Source organism: Phoenix dactylifera, unplaced genomic scaffold (genome assembly GCF_009389715.1).
Source record: "Phoenix dactylifera cultivar Barhee BC4 unplaced genomic scaffold, palm_55x_up_171113_PBpolish2nd_filt_p 000319F, whole genome shotgun sequence".
Classification (NCBI taxonomy): Eukaryota; Viridiplantae; Streptophyta; class Magnoliopsida; order Arecales; family Arecaceae; genus Phoenix; species Phoenix dactylifera.
In genome coordinates this window covers 437522-460918 of record NW_024067788.1, presented here as the reverse complement: position 1 = coordinate 460918, position 23397 = coordinate 437522, and the positions used below count along the sequence as shown (strand labels likewise).

General features: G+C 34.9%; 1 protein-coding gene across 1 annotated transcript in view; it reads right to left on the bottom strand.

Annotated features, from left to right (window-relative positions):
* Positions 1-1121: 1121 nt before the first annotated feature.
* Positions 1122-23397, bottom strand: part of LOC103695874 (cycloartenol Synthase-like) — a 72713-nt gene continuing 50437 nt past the window's right edge. The window contains exons 9-16 of the mRNA XM_026800692.2: positions 11746-11868; positions 11531-11653; positions 11364-11462; positions 9962-10018; positions 6735-6781; positions 6471-6614; positions 6132-6309; positions 1122-1253 (exon numbers count right to left, since the gene is read on the bottom strand). Of these exons, the coding sequence (XP_026656493.2) occupies positions 1122-1253; positions 6132-6309; positions 6471-6614; positions 6735-6781; positions 9962-10018; positions 11364-11462; positions 11531-11653; positions 11746-11868 (903 nt within the window). The remainder of the gene's footprint in view (positions 1254-6131; positions 6310-6470; positions 6615-6734; positions 6782-9961; positions 10019-11363; positions 11463-11530; positions 11654-11745; positions 11869-23397) is intronic.

Sequence of the window (23397 nt, the reverse complement as noted above, 5' to 3'; positions counted from 1 at the left end):
AAAGATGATCTCTGCAAGAAAACTAGCACCCCGATGAGATCTTGGAGTGATCTGTACCTCGTGTGAATACCTGTAGAGGCTGGACACTTGTACTGCTTCAAGCGAACCAAAAATCCTACGATCATCAGATAGCGGTGAAATTCTATCCGCTCAAAGGTAAAGATTAAATCTTTATAAATTCTATGCAATTAGGAATTGTTGTAGATCTGAAATTAATCTAGTCTTTTAATTTTAATCTTCCCTTTAGATTTCATAAATCTGAGTTAGGAAACTCTAGAAAATTTTTGAAATCTACATTCCCTAAAATGTTCATGAGATGAACGACCCCGCACGTATCTTTCCACTGCGATCGTCGCAACGCGTTTGGGGGTAATCCGACAAGTTTCTAGTATAATTTAATTTTAGTTCTTTGCTTCATACTTTTGTTGTGTCTCTGAACCTTGAACTGACACCTTCTTGCCCTAGAACACTAAGATCAATTATACTTGGCAGAGGCAAGAAATTATGTTGTTTTATGATCTTCATCTCTTACTAGCAAACACAAAGGTCTTTCATGGTGATAGCAGATTAATAGAGCTGAAGGCTTATGATATAGTCTCTTTTCTATACTAATTGTAAGGCCAATCATAAAACGAATGGCATGCATGAGACTCTCACCATTGCAAGGTTTGAGGAGGGCCAAATATACGTAGATGTAGCACTGCATGAAGAGAAGCTATTTTCATATTCCAAATCTACGACCTCTAATTTACAATGGAGTAACCTTATCTTTGCACATAAGTTCACCCTTTTGATAGTAAGAGTAATACTCTATCATTTTAATGCATCGAGGAACTCCTTTGTAAATGAATCACCACTATTGATGGAGTTCTAATTTAAAAGAAAAAGCCAGAGACTCTCAATTAAGAAGGCACATGAAAAGAAAGATATGGACATAGGCATGAATCAATTGTGGAACATGATTAGCAAAGCAACATAATATATCTATAATAAGGAATATTGGTCATAATCATGAAAACCTATGACATATCTATAACTTTAATTGATTCAAAATATTGCATAGGATAGGCAAAGTCGAAAAAGATATAATATTGGAAAATATAGTTTCATTTGAGGTGTCATCATCTTAGTTTATCTAAATATGACATTAAGTACAAATTATATAAACAAACCTGCCCAGCATCAATAAGCGCCAACATGGCCCATCCAGTTTGCACCGCATGAACTCTATTTCCCTTAAGATTTGTATACACCTATATCAAAAGCAAAAGTGGTTTACAACTATGATAAATTGAACTAATCTAAAGATACCAATGCAGCTTTAATATCTCAAACTGTGTCAAAAAAATATTTAATCTCTTACCCAAATATGGTTCAAACAATTTTGATAAATATATTTAGGTTATGGTTGAAAAGATAATATTTTTTACCAGTGGTAGTCTAATTTATATTATTTTATGGGCTATGAATAGTAAAGCCAGCTAATGAAGTTCAGTCATATAACTAATAGCATTTTTACATGTTAAATATATGAAAACCAACAATTCATAATATATCAAAGTAATATGCAAAAGGGTGAGGATTTGTTGAAAGTTATATAGATGGAGTTGAAAATAACAATTTGTCTTTGATCATGAATAATTAATATTTGAATCATAACTCAAATGAACTCTAGTCTTTATTTAAATTTAAACCTATGAATAGAATTATGATAATGAAGTAATGTAAAAGACAATTTATGCGACCAATCTGAATGTAAAAAATTGTAGTTGTAAGCTTAAAAAATATAATTAATAGCATCAAAATGGGTAGTATTAAATGGAACATACTCTAATATTATTCTAACCAATACCAAGCACTTTGGGATGGAAAACATCTCAGAGCATTTACAAATCCTATCGTCCATGTCTTTTTTGATCTTAACTATGAAACACATACTAATGCTGCCGCATGTCCGAAGTATATCAACCATTTTTTTTTATCACCTTACTATTTATTAATACCAGTCATAACTATCCATTGATTTAGTTGTTACAGGATATTCCATGTTTTCTTACAAATTCAACCCAACAACCTTACTTTCACCTCCTTATTACATGACGTTTGAATTATGTATTCGTTCAATGTGTCTTGTAGTATAGATGTCTGAATTTATCTTTAATCTTTAGTTGCACTAAGCAAACATATATCACTCAAAAGACACATCTTTACTTAGCCCAGCCTACGTTAGTTTTATTAATGCATTCTTGTATGTGGAGGATATGCAAAAAGCAGCAAAAGCAATTTATTTGTCAGATCTACCTATATTTGAACCATATCTTTAGCCCATATACGGTGTCATTTTTGCACTCATTTAATAAAACAATAAAGAAGGCACACCTTGAGCATTAGCACTAAATCATTCATAGCAAGAATGATAAAGTAGCTAACAATTGAACTTCCATTTCTATAGAAAAAGTGGAAGGAATTGTAGTCAAATTTACATCTCAAATACAAATAAATCAAAAGAAATTATAATATAAAGTAGGGTGAGTCCAAATGTTCAGTTTCCTTGGCTAAATAATTCATTTATGATAAAAAATTACTTCCTATATGTTGCAGTTCTTCCTTGTGAAAAAATTCCAATAATCACATCCATGTATAGCTATAAAACTCAAATGACTCAAGCACATAACTCGAATTATATCCCAATAAAAGTGAGTAAGCCTAAAGGATCGGAATACCTAGAAAGACTTAAAGAATAACAAAATTTTATATTCTAAATCTATAATCATCCCAATCTCCATAACAATCAGGCTCTCTGTTTGGGGGAGCTGTTAGTAGTAGAGCTTTTGGAAGTAGAGCTGTTGGAAGTAGAGCATTTATAAGAAGCTATTTGCTGTTTGGCAACTATATTTCTAAAGTGCTGTAGCACTTTAACATGTGTTTGGTAAACAAACTGAGAAAGTACTTTTGTGTGGCAAAATGACCATAAAGGACATTACCAATATTATACAACAGAGCATAATAAAATGTAATATGTATTAATATATAAATATATGATATAGTATAATATTAATGTAATGTAATGTAATATTATTATAATATAGTACTATAACATTATGTATTATAGAATAATAATTTAATATAATATTAAATTATTTAATGTAACATATCAATGTATTATGATATAATGTAATATAATATTATATTTATAGTATAATACAATAATAAATATATAAAATATTATAATTATTAGTGTAAATTAATTTTCATTCTTCTAATAATCATTTATCTCTCTAAGAAATTTTCTAGCTAGGTGATAAAATTGGTTAAATAAGTACTAATATTTTTATTTATTTATTTATTTAGATCAGATTATTTGCCACTCACTCATTATTTTTCTTTTTATTTATTTATTTTATTTATTTATTTATTTATTATTTTATTTCATTAAAATATAGAGGGGTCGTCGGCCATGGGTGGTGGCCAACATGGTGGCTGCCCACGGCGGTGTTGAGAGGAAGAAGAAGATAGAGAGGGAGAGGGAGGGGATGGGTGAGAGAGGAAGAGATGGGATGAGGGTTTTGAAGAAAAAAAGTGAGATTTAAATGGGGGCATTTTGGTCCAAAAAATAGCTTTCCGATAAAACTAAAAACAGCGTTTTCGGAAAGCTCCAAATTGGAGCTTCTCCCCAAAAGCTGTTTTCAGCTTTCCGCAAAAGCTGAAATAGCTTTCCGAAAATTTTACCAAACACTATTTTTTATCTAAAAGTACTTTTGGAGGGCCAGAAAATGCTTTTTGGCCCTCCAAAAGCTCCCCCAAACAGGGGCTCAAATGACTCAAGCACATAACTCGAATTATATCCCAATAAAAGAGAGTAAGCCTAAAGGATCGGAATACCTAGAAAGACCTAAAGAATAACAAAATTTTATATTCTAAATCTATAATCATTCCAATCTCCATAACAATCAGGCTCCTTTCCTCACACCAATGACACCCTTAAGAGCTTCAGGGTCTTGAATGAGAACAAAATTTTAGGTATGAAGAAAACCGAAAAAAAGAAGTCAAAGCAACCCTTAGTTCTAACAATTTGGATCACTTCTTGCTTTATAACTATTTAAATTTTTGGAATGAAGAAAACCAAAAATATATCCATAGCTACCCTCAGTTCTAACTATTTATATCATGTCTTGCCTCATAACTGCTTAGTACCTCAATGGTGATCTACCACAAACCTAACACAATTCCAATGGCGTTCTCATTCCCCCATCCTCTTTTATGGAGGAAGAAGTACTTTCAACTCTAGAATAGGATGAAAATCCTAAACTATCATCGGTGGTAAAAGAAAGGGTGGCGCTTGACATAAGCTTTACTTCTATTTGAGTTGTCGCGAACTTCAACAAATCCTTCTCTATATCATTCTTGTGTAAATTCCAAATGATCGATGATGAAGGTTGAAATAAAATAGATCAATCGATGTTAGCATAACTAAGTTTCATCTTTATATGAAAATTCGAAGTGAAGCAACTTTTTAGAATCTTCATAGGTAGGAGAAAATTTAGAAAGGGGGTTAAATCTTTGGAAAGGAAAATAAATTTCTTATAAGCTGGATACTCTTCTAGATTAAATCAATACCTCTTCATGAGATAACTCAAATTAATTCCATCACATTAGTAAATGTGAAGGGCCATTAAGTGATGCTACAATGAAAAAGAAATCAAAATATGAGGAGAAAAGAGGAATAAGAAAAGACATATGCAAAGTCTACACTAGATGGTCAATAAAATCAAAGTCCTCAATAAACTACCAAAAGCTCTTCTAGTGGAAGCTTGTCTACACCTCCAATAATACTAAACCTGATCTATTCTAAATTGCAGAATTAACAGGATCCTATTTTATCTAGGACCCTGAAATGAAACTTCTTGACAAGAATAAACCTAAACATTATAATAAATCCATCTCTATATTTTTCTTGTACCTTCTAACCAATTTTTGACTCTGAAACATTTGAATTTGGCCAAGATGGATAATCCAAGGAACACTAATAAGATCTTTCCAAATGAGTAAAAGAATGCTAAGATCTAGTATTTGGGTGAAACCCAAAATGGAATTTGTTGATTGCCGATTGCTAGCTGATTTCTGATCTTCAATCTATTAGCTCATTAGATAAATGCTACATTAGGAAGCTAGCAGCGATCCCAAAAAAAAACAAAGATAGAAAATAGGAAAGGATATGAAGGACGCATTGCTTGCAAAAAATAAAGATAATGATAATGAATATGCATCCTAGAAGCGGAAAGATTACAATACTAGAGATGTTGTTATATGCGAATGTCGGATGTATTGATCCTAGACACTTTCCAATGTACAACATAACACATGATCATATAAGAGGATGAAGAAAGATAATTGTGAGAATCCGTATGGGCATGTATTTAGTCTCATATTAGCTATGCAATAGGTAGATCTTAGGCATTTATATCGGACCAAGAAAGCTAAATAATACCCTACAGCTAGTCTTTCTGGATGAGGTCCTGGGTTGTACAAATGGTATCAGAGCAGACGTGGCCCATGGCCTATGTGGACTAAGGGATAATGTTGCTCTAGCCTATTGGGGCTGACTATGGGCCAATCATGGTGCTTGTGATTAGAGTTGAAAAGATTTAGACTTTCAACCTGTCAAGGATATCAGAGCTTAAACGAAGGGAGTATACGAGAATCCATTCGGGCATGTGTTTAGTCTCACATCAGCGACACACTAGGTATATCTAGGGTACTTATACCAGACCAAGGAACCAAATAAAATGTTTAGGCTAGCCTTTTTGGATGAGATATTGGATTGTTACAATAATGATTTGCACTTTTGTTCACGTCGTCTTGTAAATCGAAATTCCGACTTATGTGTTGCAAGAAAAATTAACATTTGATGAGCCACATAAAACGGGAATTATATGTATATATGTATATATATTGTATATATAAGATTCCTTTTAAGGTTGTAAAGTCCTACAGATATAAAAAAGAAAGACAAGTGGGCTAATAATAATAGCTCAATTATATGAAACCTCAGAAAAGGGAAAAAAAGATTTATATCAAAAAAAAAAAAAACAATGGAAAAAAGATTCATATAGACCTTTTGAAAGCTTTACCTTGTTACAACATGATAGATAGCTCTCACCCCAACCACCTGAAGCTAACTGTTTTGACAACAGAAAGTCACAAGCTTTACGGATGTAATAGTTATTGTCATAGGACCTCCCTGCAGCTACCAACCCCTTTATCCCAAACCATGTGGCATAGGTGAAGCAGATGCCCCAACGACCATACCTGTTGGAAAATATCCATGTCACTTTTCCCGAAGTTAGACAAACCATTGGAAACATGACACAATATCTCACAAAGATTAATGCAGATACAAAGAGTAATAATAATAATAATATAATATGGAAATGAAATGCCCATGGAAAATAGGAAATAAGGAAGCAAACCAGGATCCATCAGGATTTTGCATCTTTTCAATGGCATTTGCAGCTCTTGTGATGCATGTTTCTATATCTTGTTTGCGATAGTCAGGGTACAATTTCTTAAAAACTGATAGAGCCTTAACTGCGGATGCAGTGCATTCAACGTATCTGCAACATGAAGATTGTGTATTTGTAAGCAAGACTTTGGGGAAACATATCCCTAAAAATTTTATAGCACAAGGAAAGATTTGAGAAAATAATTCACGAAAAATTTTGATAGAAGCTTACGGAATTTCAAGTATAAGGTTTGCCATATTTTCGTCAGGATTCAGTATCTGTAAATAGAAGATTATGAAATTTGGAAGCATATTCCAGCAAACAAAATAAAAAGAAAACCAAAAGACTTAAGTTTCGTAGTATAATCTAAACTAAGTTTGTGCATTATATATGTCACGCGTAAGGTTTCTTGACTAGCATTCGAGGAAATAGGTAACACCAAGTATGTAGCGGCTTGATCATGTGCTCCATCACAATCATTTACCGGATGACTTGCATACTTCCTCAACAATAAATTGATTGTCATCTCACACATGGCTAAGATTTAGAGTAAGTTTTTCAATGTGAATAAAAACCAAGAGTTAAAAATGAGGGAATGCAATGGGCAGTATGTGTAAATATTAGTTTTATTTTGTGTAAAACATAGCACATAATTTGCGCATTTCATTCAACTAACTAGAGTGTGTTCCTTCAACACAACACCGTTTCTTTTCTTATTCAAATTTCCTTCTTTAAAACTCACTTTGATTCGTTGCGCTTTTATATTTTACGTAACTAGCATACATTACCTGCAATTCATGTTGGGAACACTTCCATTCATGTTTGCTTTATAATTCTGTACAAGAATTTGAACTTGTATAATACTATGTGTTTATCTTTCCTAATAGAGTTGAGCAAATAGTTAGGAAAGACTGAGATCTTAGTGATCCCTTTGTTGGAACTCCTCTTGCTGGAAATGGTTCTTTCCTTGACTAGCTTCTTATCTCCCTTGCATCTGGTCACATTCTTTAAATGAATTTGGTGGTTTCCTCAACTAGCTCCTTATCTACATTGCATCTGGTCACAATATTTCAATGAATTTGGATTTTCTTCCATTGCCTTTGACTCTTGACTTTGTAGGGTCAAATTCAACTATGTCCAGTAACAATGGCTTCACAATTTTTTTTTAACTTAATTTCTTTTGGGTATTTTTAACACTAGTTGTAAAGAGGAAAAAATTAAGGTTCTGATGAACTCACAGACTTCATATGATGGTGGGCTGCATATGGGGTCTAAACAATACGTGACGTCCTAATCATTAGAATATCTCTGGTGGCCTTGTACAATGATCAATTATTTATAAGCACTTGCATGACATGCTTCTCTCCTATCTGATCAATAACTTTCTCCATCAAGCTCAAGATGTACCAGGCATCATGCACTTTGTTGGATGTATTGACTTCTAGAAGGATATCTTCTTATTACAATATGTCAAAACATTGATGATTCTTCTCCTAATAGGCCTAATACAACCATCACACATCATAGTCAACTTATATGTGGGCCATTTGCTTTGAAAGGTTAATCCATTCCTCTAGTTCCTTCTTGTCCTCATTAAATCTTGCTATATATATCCTTCGATCTTGGAGGATCGATACCTTGACAAGCTTTCTGGATGGAACAAATCATGCTGCAGTAGTCGGTGTTGGAGGCAACATTTGTAGGTATGTGGGTCAAGCGGAATGACTTTGCAATTGCTCTCTATATGTCCTTTTTCTTCTTCTTTTGCAACATCAAATCAATTCTCTACTACTTTGAGTCCTTGCTAGGGTAGACATATGAATTCAAGTCATGAATAAAGTGCCCTAATTGGTAAACCTCTGCTCTTCTTTCTCTTCATGCTATTAAAAGTCTCAAATGTGGACGCTATCCGACTAGCACCCCTGTCAACTACCTCTCACTACCTAGATCCTCTGTAGCCCAGATTCACCTTGGAGGCCCTAAAACTAGAACCCCCATTATACTATGAGGGTCCAAACTATGAACTGTACCTAGCTACCTCCTTTCTCTATCATCGATAATTTAGAATGCCTATATTTTGTATTTTTATGATCATGATCTTACTTAAAAGTAAAAGTACAACCACTAATGACCTCGCTATATTGTATTTAAATATCCTCTAGATGAAATTCTTTTCTATTTCTTACTATATGTAGGTTGGATCATGATCTTATTCTTGTATATTTTACTATATCAATAGATATGCATATAGCATTTGAATTTTGTATAGTGGAAGTATGTCATTACATTAATATTAAAAATCTATTATAAATAGCATGAAATAAGATCAAGCTTGATGTGAAATGATACTAATAATATGAGTATTATTATTATTGGTCAAAAACACTTACGAATATGAAAGCAAATACCATATTAAATTGTTATAGTCATGTCTATATTATGATATAGAATTTGTGATATGCTCAATGAGCTTAATGTGCAATAAGTATTGGCATATCGATAATGAACAATATTAATACTCAATGAGGCTCAGCTTATAAGTTCTTATTTAATATGGTTCATTATTTCTCAAAATAATATATTTTTTGTGCAATTAGTATTAATACTATATTTTTTGAAAATTGAAAAAACCATACCCCACATATCATGTAGGGATGGTATTAGTGACTGACGTTTGTACATAGAGGCCCTTATACAGAGTTTTCCGTTTACCATGTTAAAGCTGGTATATATCAATGATGCTAGTACTGATGCCGAAAGTTCTACTCAGCCATTATTTAAAGTTCATTGCTTAAAGTACAATAGAAATTTAACTATTGAAGTTTGCTATTTATTGTACCAACAAAAAGCTTTCTATTTACTATAATTCATTGCATTCCAATATTATATTTCAAAAATAGTTAGAAAAGGAGGAAAAACTGTACTGCATGAATCGTGGTTATATGCTAATATATATGCTAAAGTATATGCTCTGCTTGTGCAGTGCTCTCCATTATTTTTTCATTTCATCATAATTTCTTTTTATTTGAGCAAGGTATAAAGACTCAATTGAACTTCCAAAACCAAAAATCAGCAGGTCTGCTAGGAACTAAGTTTTCAAAATCATTAATATTGAAATCATTAAATCTTTTAGCTAAGCTTTAATGTCAAGAGTGTAGTCCAACTTATTTAGGATGAATAATAATATAGTTTTATACCACTACAACACTAGTAACAATAACTATCATACAATAGCATTCTAACTCTCACATAGACATACACGTAAACACACATAGACAAAGTGAGGTACGAATGCTTGTTGGTCCTTGATCAGCATAAATATTATATGCAATACTTAACTCTTAACCATGCACATAGACAAGAGGTTGGCATCTTTTAGGTTCAAAATATAACTCCATAGGGGAACAATACAGAAAGAACTAGCAATAGTAAAGGAATATGCATTTAAGAGCACGGACCTGCAACCAAGGAGAGGCTCTTATTCGTTCAAAACTTGCATAACCACCACTTTTCTCCTACAACAAGGAAAACAATATTTAATAGCTATTGAATTTGCTAATGTAACAGAAGAGGAAAGACCTTAAAATTACATGTGAGTTTACTGAAATTGTTAATAAAAGATAATTCCTATGTGATAGCTAGGAAATGATATCAGGTTGGCTTGAGTTAGGGTACATCTCAATCTAAACTCAGACCTATGGAAGGTCTGGGCCTAAACTTTCTCTAAAACTCACTAATCGAGGTATCAGGTTGAGACCAAGTTAGGGTAGGAGAGAACATACAACTCTATTTACAAGTCAAGTTCGTGTGTATTAAGTTCTGTAACATAATTGGCACTCATTAGGTTTGGATCAGGGTTATGTCCCAAGCGAATACCATTACTTGGTTAGCTGAAACCCCTTCATATCCTCAAAATAACTTATTTGTGACATAGCTTCAAAAATTATAATTAATAAAATTTATAAAAAAAGTGATGTGTATAGGAGTAAAATTACACATGATATACTGGGGAAACTATTGGGTTCTAATCGATTCTAGGTCAAGGTCAGGTTAGATTTATAAAAATTAATCCCATACTAGAATGTATTATATACGACTTAGTCAGGTGTGCGTGCATTTGCTAGACTGGATGGACCCAACAAGTTTTATAGAACCATGTCGAACCGACAAGCCTACATCATATCTAGATAGCAAGGTAAGGTAGGTAACTTGTGTATTATGTAAGTATACTTAGATCCTCTATTGTAAAATTTTGCACCTAGCAGCTGAGAATAAATGTTGTACATGAAGTTTATCACAAATTAAATCTCTTTTTACACAATAAAAACAAAATTTATTTCAACAAGGTACAATACTGTGATAGATTCCCTTTAATGCTTATTCTGATTATTTGCATTTGGACAAATATGCTAATTGTTATAAGTCATCAAGAAACATATCACTGATGTTCTTTCTTATAAACAATAAGAGGTTATAAAATAATGAGTTGCATTATTTGATCACATCCAACAAGGTTTTTTCTTTTGGCTAGTATTTTGCTTGTAGGAAATCAAGCAAATAATGTAGAAATTATTATTTTTCCACCAACATTCAACTCCAACAATACAAAAGTCGTAGATATGTTATAAACAGGATGGAAGTAGAAAATCCAGTATAACTATATAGATTACGCAAACTATCCTTGGTCGAATGCACCTTAATTCTATGACATTAATGTTTAGAAGACTCATCAGTTCAATTATATATATTCAGAAATGCATGCTTTACCTTATTAGATCAATGGTGTAGAAGCTTTAATAAGTGATGCACTTGAAGGAGAGCTACTCAAATTTGGTTTTCTAGAGGCCAGACATGAGTTACCTGCTGGCAAAGAAGGATGTCCGCAGCATCATAAAGTCGTTTCACATCTACTGAATCGCCAACAAGTGCTGGAGACATTTGTGACAATAAGAGTAGAGCCTGCAGAAGATAGAAGAATATCACTATCTTAACTAGAGAATAATAAATGAGGGCACTAAAATGGCTACCAATAATGCTTCTGCTGTGGTATCTGAAACCATCCATCCTTGATCTGCCATCGAGAAGGGCCATGAGCCTTTTGATCTATCCCGGTACGATGACTTGAGATCACCTGGATACTCCTCAAGAATCTTTAAAACAAGTTAGAAATAGGTCAAGTACACAAAGGTGGCATGAGTGTGACTGACGCATCAGAATAAGAACTAATAAACTGAGAGTAGACCTGTGAGTTTTTTATGTATTCATGCGCTTTCTTAAGAGTAGGGCCAAATTCTTCAGAAAGGCCAGTAGAAATGATTGCTTGAACAGCAAAAGCTGTGTCCCATAATTGGCTGCCAACCGCTGCCTGCAGTTCATGCTATGAATCATGAATTGATTATTTGTGCTGAATGATACTTTACAAAGCAAGACCAGTAACAATGTTCCATGAAGCTATGACTTATTCAAATTAAAAGTATATGTATCGGTGTTCGACACTCTAACCCAAATTATATCATATAACTAGAGACAATACATAGATTAGTAAGTAGGAGCATGGAGAATTTGATAGGTAAGAAGGATCGGTGGGCTCTGTTGATACCATGTTAAGATCCTATCTAATAACCCAAGTATTTAGATGGATGAACCTATTTGATGTGGGATTATTATTCCTCGACATTGATGATGAAAGGTCTAACATTAAAAATGAATCTTAAGGACTAAGTTATGGAAGTAAGTAGATCAAGGAATTCTACCCTGGAGCTAGAAACAATAAGCTATCGGCTTGCTCTAGAGAAACTTGAATGATGGCTAAGATGGATTTTGACAAGGCAAACCAAGCATGAACACGACAATTACAATAGATTTTGAGATAGCAAGGAATATTGATCAAGATTGGTGAAATCAAACTAAAGTCAAAGATGGAGCTGTGAATTGATTGAATGACTGACAAATCTGAGTATAACAACAAAGAATCAGTGCGAACCAGATATGTTTCCAAGAATCCATCCCCAAATTTTGTGAAGTTCTCCTGAAGTGCAAATTTCTTTTAGCAGCTTCCCCAAGAGACAACTTGTGGAGTTTTGGTCATTTCAAGGGCCATTGTGGCTTCGCATGGGGAAACAGAGCAGCACTTTTATGATTTATATGATATATTCACAAAAAATATAGAGAGAGAATATTGTGAATTGGGGCTTGCCTCCCACCCCATCTTGAGTGAAAGTATTATTATGTATTATAATATAGATCAAGGTTTTAAAATCGCATTATCCGGTTAACTCACCCTACTAAAAGCATCATTAACCATTATAATGATTATAACATCCATCATTTATATATTAAGATAACTACTACTATAATAGTGTTTTAACAACAAAAAATAACAGTAAAATAAATAATACTATTTTCTTTCACTTTTCATTGAATGAAAGCTATTAGTTTTTGATTGTATAATTACTTTTCAGAGAAATTCGATGCAGAAAATTTCAATCTAAAAAATAATATTTTATTTTTGATGAGTAATTTTATTTTAAAAAGATATAAGTGAATAACAATGATAATATTTTGAAAAATGGACTTCAAAAACCAGTACTAGCTTGCTTAAAATTTGTGATCCCACACAATCAATATAATTTATAATATCAACTAGCCTACAGCAAAATAACGCTTGTAAAAAAAAACCCTCCAGCATAAATTTATCACAAGCTAAGTTTAAATAAAAATAAAGGTAAATATTTTAGCTATTCATATATGTATATAATAGCAACAAAAAGTTAAAGAATATAATATAATAAAAATAGTTAGACCACACACCTTAACTCCTAGAAAAAGAAGTGAACAATTCAAAATCAAAGATGGACTATCCAAAGTTAAGCTAAAAAACATTGAACATGATCTACACTTAAAAAAATGCATTGCAATTTTCCTCTCAAAAAAAAAAAAGCCTAGAATCCTAAATTCAAAATATGCTTTGGTGGTCTTTGATATAATCATCAAGTGGATACCAATATAGATGGTTTTAATAGCATGATGTATTATTTTATTATAGTCTAATCATCAAAATCCAATGAATTTAAATCTACTCAAATTATATGAAGACCAATAAAATATACGAATCTTGGCTTCTAGAAGACCACTAAAATATATACTTTGATTTCTAGGAATGCTTTTAGTATAGAGCATGTTCGATGATTTGGATTTTCAACTTGGATGGTGTATCAATGATTTTAAATCACTAACTTTATTCTCAATGAGTTAACATAATGTATATATTGATCAACGAAATGTAGGAATCAAGATAGAATCAAGCCATGATCTTGGCAATCAAGTGTCAACTATAATCTCAGCAATCAAGGATCAACTTAAGCTATAGTCAGCCATAATCAGCAATGCTATCGCAACCGAAGTTCCCATTTTTGTACAACCATAGTTACCACTTTTGTATAGCCACACTTCTCATTTTGTTATTCTTTGTACTTATATATAAACCCATTCTTGGGTTAGGAAAGGAATAATAAATGTTTCCACCAATAATGTTAGTATAGTCCAACTCTAATAAAAAATACTAATTATATATGAAAATAGTTTTGAATAAACAAGTACACTATAAGTAAAGAGATGATACAACTAAGAAATGTCATTAAGTATAATATCATAATTATAATAATTCAAAAAATATTAATTCCAATAAGAAAAAAATATTATCTCTTTAAAATAATGAGCAGAGCAGGGATGTCGTACCTATGCCTTCCCCCAACCAGTCCTTGAAGTTGAACCCAATATTTCTTGTGAACTACCTCCTGAGGCATGGTTACTCACTTAAAAGATATGGCAAGTCATCAACGTTATTTGCTACTTTACACAATACACCTATTCCTTCCTCCTATAAACAAGCAACAGAACAAGTGTTCGAGGAAAACTATGGACGAGGAACTACTGGAACTTGACGAAAATCATAGTTGGGATCTTTGTTCACCACCCTAAATGGACAAATTATTGGCAGCAAATGGGCGTATTCAATTAAGCTAAAGGCAGATGGGACACATGATAGGTACCATGCAAGACTCATTGAGCAGGGATGTATGAGTAGCAATATGGAATTGATTACGAAGTTCTGGCACTTGCTACTGTTCATCATTGGCCATTACACCAAATGGATGATGTTAAGAACACTTTTCTTCATGGGGATCCTAAGGAAACAATATACATGAAGCCCCTAGCTGGTTATCAATTACCCCATCCTGATCATATTGGTCAACTTCGTAAATCTTTGTATGGATTAAAACAAGCTCTCCGAGATTGGTTTGAGAAATTTCAGACTACCATATTCAGTGCAAGTTTTCACGAAAGTCCATACGACTGCTCAATGTTTATTCACAGCTCTTCAGCTGACTTGATCATTTTATTGCTTCATGTCGACGATATAATTATCACTGACAGTGATGATACAGGTATTTTGGCCTTAAACAATTACTTTTCAAATGAAGGACCTTGGAGCATTAACTTATTTCTTGGGCCTTGAAGTTTCGTCAACTTCTAAAGGGTCAACACTGAGCCAAACCAAGTACACAAAGGATGTCATTTGTGAAGCACACATGATTAATGACAAAGTTGTTTTTACCCCCATGGAATGAATGTCAAATACAAAAAGGACGATGGAAAATCCTAATCTCACACAACATATTATTGATGCTTGGTTGGAATCTTGGTATATCTCACCATGACAAGGCCAGATATATCCTCCACTGTCCACATCCTGAGACAATTTGTGTCCAACCCCTATCAACTTCATTTGGCTGCACTTCATCGGGTACTTCGTAACCCTAAATGCACTCATGGGCAGGGCATGGACTCTTATCTCCTTCCTCATCCTCACTTTCACTAAGTTTGTTGATGTTGATTGGGCTAGATGCCCAGATTTTCGTCGCTCCACTGTTGTTTAGTGTATGGTCTTAGGGGAATCTTTAATATTTTGGGAGTGTAAGAAGCAGGATCATGTTTCCAAATCAGCTACTAAGGTGGAATATCGTTCTATGTCTATAGCATGCTCTGAAATTATCTGGATTCATAGATTACTTGCCAACCTTAGGGTACACTTGAAAACTTTCACAAGACTTTATGCTGATAATGTCAGTACAATTCAGATAGCCAACAATCCTGTTTTTCATAAATGTACTAAGAACGTAGAAGTGGATTGCTATTATATAAGGAAACTTCTGCAAGAAGGTACTATTATTTTATCTCATGTTTGCTCTGAACATCAAACTCTAGATATATTTACCAAGGCTATAACTAGAAGTCGATATAATTTGCTAGTTGCAAATTGATGCTTTTACCTTCCTAGCATCGATTTGAGGGGGAGTGTCGACAGAATTTAGAAATCCAGGATAGAATCTAGCCATGACCTTGGCAACCGAGGGTCAACTATAATCTTAGCAATCAGGGGTCAACTTAAGCCATAATCTGCCATAATCAGAGTGCTATCTTTGAATATTATCCCCTAATTTTCTATCAACAATATCTCTAGGAACCAAGAATAGAATCAAGCTATGATTTCGACATTCAGGTGAATCTCAACAATCAAGGGTCAACTTAAACCATAATCAGTAGTGCTATCTTTGAATATTCTCCTTTGATTATGTTTGTAAATATTTCATAGTTGTCACAACTAGACTTACCATTTTTGTCGTCCTTTGTACTTATATATAAACCAATGCTTTGGTTTGGAAAGGAATAAGAAATATTTCCACCAATATTGTCGGTAAGGCTGCAAATGGGTTGGGTTGACCCGTGACCCGATACAAGCCGACTCGCTTAGACCCGACCCGACCCATTTTAGAAGACTCGTGGGGCCGGGTCGAGTCCTAAAATTGGACCTGCTCCACTTTCTAGGTTGGGTCTGGGTTTACTGGATTCAGCCCCAACCCGACCCAACCCATTTAAAATTTGGATAATTTTGGATTTTCAATCATATGACTTGTCCCGACCCGACCCGACCTAAATCTGTAATTTATTTGGTCCCACAGGCCGCAGCCCACAGGGGTGCAAGTAAGTTCTGAAGCCATGGATTGGTTGACCCAAACCAGACCCGACCTGGATCCGAACCAGATCTGAATTTTTTGGATTGGGTCCGGGTTATACATGGACCCGACCTGACCCGAATGACCCGTTGAGTCAAAAACTGTAGCGGTGGACCCAACCCGATCCAACCTGATCTTCTATTACGTTGGGTTTAGATCTAAAATTAGGACCCGAATAAGGAACTAGGTTGGGTCAGGGTCACTCATGACCCAACCCGACCTGACCCATTTGCACCCCTAATTATCATTATAGTCCAACTCTAATAACAATATAATTTATTTTAGTTGTTTACATAAATTTTGAAAATTATATGAAAATAATTTTGCAAATATAGGTACACTACAAGTAAAGAAATGATAAAAGTAAGAAATGTCAATAAGTATAATATTATATTTATAATTGTTAACACTAAAAGATGGATTTTGATGATCACAAAAATAATTGAGTTAAATGTGTACTCTAATGACATTGGCTTAAATGTGAAGGTTTAAATTTTAAGATGAAAATTGCACCTACAAACTCTAAAGAATCAAGCAAAACAAAATCAAGAATCCTAAAAATTCTGTCTGTAAACTAAGTGAGCCTACCCTTATGTTTAAGGAGTCGACCCTTGTGTTGTTTAAGAAAAATAAAGAAAAATGACTGTCGAACCATTATCTACATAAGTCGACCCCCAACATTGAAGAGTCGACCCTTTGAGGCTAGTGCAAAAATTTTGTGTGGATTGAAGGAAAGAGTCGACTCCTATGCTTGGTGAGCCGTCCCTTTCAGCACATGAGATGATCTCTGAACTTGGAGGGACGATCCTTGTTACCCTGACAGCTCCAACGGCTACTTTCAACAATATTTTTGCTGGGTGCCAACGGATAGCTTTTTGGTCTAACGGCTAGTTTGTACTTTCTGGTCAGTATGAAGTTAATAAATTCACAGAAACATCAAGAGAAACAAGAAGCAGAAGGAGAGGAACAAGAGAGAAAATTCAAAAACAAAGAATCCAAGCTTCCAAACATTAAATCCTCACAAAAGAGCTGTAAAAGAGAAAATTCATTCTGTAAGGAAATCAGTTGGGATATTCAACAGGAAGTTGCTATTGTGCAATCAAGACTTTCAGCTGCAGCCAACAACTATCTTCAAAGCTTCTGATCCTCATTTATTATTTCATTTACTTTGAAGCTTTATTTACTTAGTTACAATATTTATTTCTTTGCTTTAACTCAGTTGTAACAGTATCAATTGTTTCTGAAATTAGTAAAGGTTCTTCAAACCTGAATTAAAAATTGTTGTATCAGGGGATTCAATAAGGATAAAGATTTTGGTTGGTGAACCTGTGAAAACCAACTGAGTTGTTTGCAAGCCCGAAAAACAAACGTGTAAAGGTTTTGCTTGGTAAAACTATGAAAATCGACTGGATTGTTTGTGAGCCTGAAAAACAAACGTATAAAAATTTTGGTTGGTGAAGCAGTGAAAATTGATTGGATTGTTTGTGATCCCGAAAAACAAATGGGTTAACATTTTGGTTGGTGATCTTGTAAAAACTGATTGGGTTTGATGTGATCCCAAAAAACAACGAGTTGGGTTGTGAGCTCGAAAAACGGCCACACTGTAATCAGAGAGATTATAGTAAAAATTTTAAGAGTTGTTGACCCCCTAATGGATTTTGATGAATACAAAACACTAGAGTATAATTACATTTATCTTAACAATTTAATTGAGGATTTCATGTATTTTATTAAGAATATTGTTAAGAAATGTCTAGGCAAGTTTCCATGATTTTTTAAGGACTTATTGAAGAATTTTTGAGATGAAAGAAAAAGTTCAGGGACAGCCGAGACATCTCTGGGTTGTCTCAGAGACGTCTCTGGCACAAACATGAAGAACTGGCACGTCTGGAGACGTCCCCGGCACCTGCCGAGTCGTCCCCGCGATAGCGGAGTCGACTCTCTCAGTAGCGGAGTCGACTCTCTCAGTGGCGGCAGAAAGGCAGTTTTCAAGAGATATGCGCGAGACGTCCCCACCGTACGCGGAGTCGTCCCCGCAAGTAAAAAGCAGACTTCCCGAGTCGTCCCCGAGGTAGCGGAGTCGGCTCTCTCAGGATTTTCCAGAGGATGTCATTTTCGGTGATAAGGCAGCGGAGACGTCCCCTGAAAGAGCGGAGTCGACTCTCTCAGAGAATTCCAGAAGACATGTTTTTCGGAGTTATAACAGCGGAGTCGTCCCCAAGGCAGCGGAGTCGTCCCCATGCAAAAAGTGCAAACAAGCCGAGACGTCCCGTAAAGTACAGAGACGACCCTCTCAGAAAAACAGAAAAAACAAGGATTCAAACGATACAATTCCAGAGTCGTCCCCGTAAAGTGCCGAGTCGACCCCAAACAAAGTGAAAAGTAAATTTATACAGCCGAGACGTCTCGCGTTGAAGCGGAGACGTCTCCGGAGCGCCTGGGACGCGACTGACAACTTTTGCAGGTTTGGTTTGAATTTCAAATCTCTTTTACTTTATCTCTAACGGCTATATTTGCTTTTTGGGCTATAAAAGGGACCTCTTAAGTGCTTCTCAACAACTCTTCACCAACCCAAAGCTAGATCATTTAAGAGAGAAGCAAGAGAGAGAAGTTCAAGGGAGTGAGTGCATTCAAGTGAAAAAATCAAGTGCTTTCAAGCTTCCCAAGTGATTTCAAGCTCAACCACTCTCTTCCACTCGGGATTCAAAGCTCATACTCAAGCCTACGCGATCCACATCGGAAGAATCATCATTTCCCACGCTTCCAACGGCAAAAGGATTCTTCCGGGTTCTATTGTTTATCATTGTCATATTTGCTTATTTAGAGCTTTTCAATCCTTTGTAAAACCTTTCATTGTGGTGCTTGTTCCAGTCAAGGGACTTGGAACAAGGGAAAGGCGTCCCAAGCCTAAGTGAAATTGGGGGTTATAGGGTTTGTTGTTAGCCCGGTGTAAAACAACGAGTTGGGTAGTGAACTCGCAAAACTATCGTACTGTAATCGTGGATTATAGTGGAAATTTCCAAAGGTGCTTTAGGGAGTGGATGTAGGAGCAGTGGAGGCTCCGAACCACTATAAAAGCTTGTGTTTGCGATTGTTTGTCTTCATAGCTTTATTTTAGCTTTAGCTCATACATTTGTGTGTTTTATTTTTTAATTAGACAAAAGTTTTAAAACATCCAATTCACCCCCCCTCTTGGGTGACCATCTCTGGGCAACAAGTGGTATCAGAGCAGGTGCTCTGTGTATTTCTTGAAAGACCTAACCGTCTTAGCCAAAGATCTAGATGGCAACACCCTTTAACAATGTTCCTGCTGAGGGGCAAGCAACCAATAGACCTCCACTCTTCAATGGGACAAATTATACCTATTGGAAGACTAGAATGAGAATCTTCATTCAAGCACAAGACTATGCCTTGTGGAGGGTTATAGTCAAGGGACCACAAGAACCATCACACATGGTTAATGGCATTCAAGTTCCCAAACCTGAGGAGGATTGGGATGAGAATGATGATAGGATGGCTCAACTCAATTCAAGAGCCATGAACTCATTATTTTGTGCTCTAGATGTAAATGAGTTTAATAGAGTCTCCACATGTAGTTCCGCTAAGAAAATATGGGATAGGCTTGAAGTTACCCACGAGGGTACAAATCAAGTCAAAGAGTCCAAAGTGAACATTCTAGTTCACAAATATGAGTTGTTTAAGATGGAACCCAATGAAACCATCACATGCATGTTTACACGCTTTACCGATATAATTAATGGTCTAAAGAGTTTGGGTAAATCTTATACTAATCCGGAACTTGTAAGTAAAATTCTCAGGTCTTTGCCGAAAGCATGGGAAGCAAAGGTCACGGCGATCGTAGAAGCCAAAGACCTCAACACCTTGGGGCTAGAACAACTTTTGGGCTCATTGATGACGCATGAGCTCACGATGAAGCAACATGAAGATGATTTGCCAAAGAAGAAGACAATTGCACTCAAGACTACTTCGAGTATGTGTGAAGAAGAAAGTAGTGAGAGTGAGGAAGAAAGTGAGAACGAGGACTTGGGTTTAATAGTTAGGAAGTTTAAAAAATTCATGAGGAAAAAGAAACCCTTTCCAAGGAAAAAGTTTGGAGGGAGAAATGATTGGGAAAAAGAAAAAGAAAAAGAAAGAGACCCAATCATATGCTATGATTGCAAGAGACCGGGACACATTCGTTCCGAATGCCCTCAACAAAAGAAGTTTTTTGGAAAGAAGAAGAAGAAGGCATTGAAGGCAACATGGGATGATAGTGACTCATCATCCTCCGAGGAAGAGAAGGAAGAGACCGCCAATTTGTGCTTCGGCATTCGAAGACGACGAGGTATGTCAAAACTCAACTATAAATTTTACTTTAGAAGAATTGTATGAAGCTTTTCAAGAACTTATGGGTGATTGTAGTATGTTAGGAGCAAAGAATAAAGAGTTAAAAGCCTCCAATCAAAAACTGAAAGAAGATATTGAAAACCTATTGATTGAGAAGGAGAGCGTTAAAAATATTAACACCATTGACCTAGAAAATAGAAACTTAGAACTTAGCATTGAAAATAAAACGGAAAAAAACACTAATTAAGGAATTAAATCTAAAAGTAAAATCTCTACTCGATAATAATACCTCACTTGCACAAAATGTTGAATCCCTTAAAAAGGATAAGGAAGAACTAGTTAAAGAAAATTTAAATCTTAAGAATGAGGTACATAAATACAAACCAATTGTTGAAAAATTTACACAAAGCTCTGAAAAATTAAATCTTATTCTTTCAAATCAAAGAGCTGTTTTTAATAAAGCCGGATTAGGATATAAAACTAACAAACAACAAAAGTATCTAAAGAATTTCTTTGTAAAAGCAAAAGATGTAAAAACTGAAAAACCTACATGCTTTCATTGCGGAAAGAATGGACATAAAGCCTACTCTTGTATTCAAAGAAAGATCCAAACTAACAAGAGTACATTTGTGAAAGCTAAAAACATAACTAAAGTATGGGTGCCTAAGGAAACCAACTACACTAACCACGAAGGACCCAAGAAAACTTGGGTACCTAAGAGCTTCACATGATCATTTTGCAGGTATGCCTTGCAGCCGGGAATAAAAGGAGAATGTGGTATCTTGATAGTGGTTGCTCAAGGCATATGACCGGTGACAAGAATCTCTTCGTCACTTTGAAATCAAAAGAAGGAGGAGTAGTCACATTTGGAGACAATGCTAAAGGTCAAATCATTGGTGTTGGTAAAATCTCCATTTCACCCTCCTCTTTTATTGACAATGTATTGTTAGTTAATGGACTAAAACATAATCTATTAAGTATAAGTCAATTTTGTGACAAGGGATTTAAAGTGTCATTTGAATCATCACTATGCATAATTAGTAGTCCAATTGACAATGAGATCATACTCACAGGACATAGGCATGGAAATGTTTACATGGTTGATCTTGATGATCTCACCATGAAGAATGGCCAATGTCTTGTAGCCATGAGTCCCAAAGTCAATGAGACTAGTTGGTTATGGCATCGTAGGTTAGGACATGCTAGCATGGATTTAATTTCTAAATTGATTACAAAAGATCTAGTCAAAGGACTACCAAAGATAGATTTTGAAAAGAACAAAATTTGTGCTGCATGTCAATTAGGGAAACAAACGAGAAGCTCTTTCAAGTCTAAAAACATAGTCTCAACAACAAAACCTTTAGAACTAATCCACATGGATTTGTTTGGACCCACTAGAACTGCTAGTCTAGGGGGTAAGAAATTTAGTCTTGTAATTGTTGATGATTTTTCACGTTTTACATGGGTTTCATTTCTTGCACATAAAGATGAGTCCTTTTCCGCTTTTATCAAGTTTCATAATAGAGTTTCGAATGAACTCAATCTTAAACTAAAAGCAATTAGGAGTGATCATGGTACCGAGTTTGAAAATCAGCACTTTGAAAAGTTTTGTGACGAAAATGGTATCAATCACAATTTCTCGGCACCTAGGACACCCAACAAAATGGGGTGGTAGAAAGGAAGAATCGCACACTAGCAGATATGGCTCGTACCATGTTGTGCGAATCGGATCTACCAAAATATTTTTGGGCTGAAGCAATAAATACTGCATGTCACATTTTAAACCGTGCATTAGTTAGATCCATCTTGAAGAAAACACCTTATGAGTTAATAAAAGGTAAGAAACCAAATATAAGCTATTTTCATGTTTTCGGTTGTCGTGCTTTATTTTAAATAATGGAAAGGACAATCTAAGCAAATTTAGTGCTAAATCAGATGAGGGGATCTTCTTAGATTATTCCTCATCTAGTAGAGCATACAGGGTCTTCAACAAGAGAACTCTTGTTGTTGAAGAATCCATTCATGTTGTTTTTGATGAAGCTAACGGAGATTCTTCTAGAAAAGAAGAAGATGGTGATGCAGGTATACTTGAAGACCGAATGAAGGAATTCTCCATACAAGACAAACAACATGAGGAATGAGATCAAAGAAGATACAATTCAGCAAGATGAAGAAGATCAACCTCCATCAAGAAATCAAGATCTTCCTAAGGAATGGAGGTATGCACATGGTCATTCAAGGGATCTAATCCTTGGTGATCCTTCGCAAGGGGTAAGGACAAGATCCTCTCTAAGAAATACCAGTAATTATCTTGCTTTCGTTTCACAAATAGAACCTAAATCACTAGAAGAAGCCGAAAAAGATGATAATTGGATGAATGCTATGCAAGAGGAATTAAACCAATTTGAAAGAAATGAAGTTTGGACTCTAATGAAAAGACCCCCTAATGTTACAATTATAGGCACCAAGTG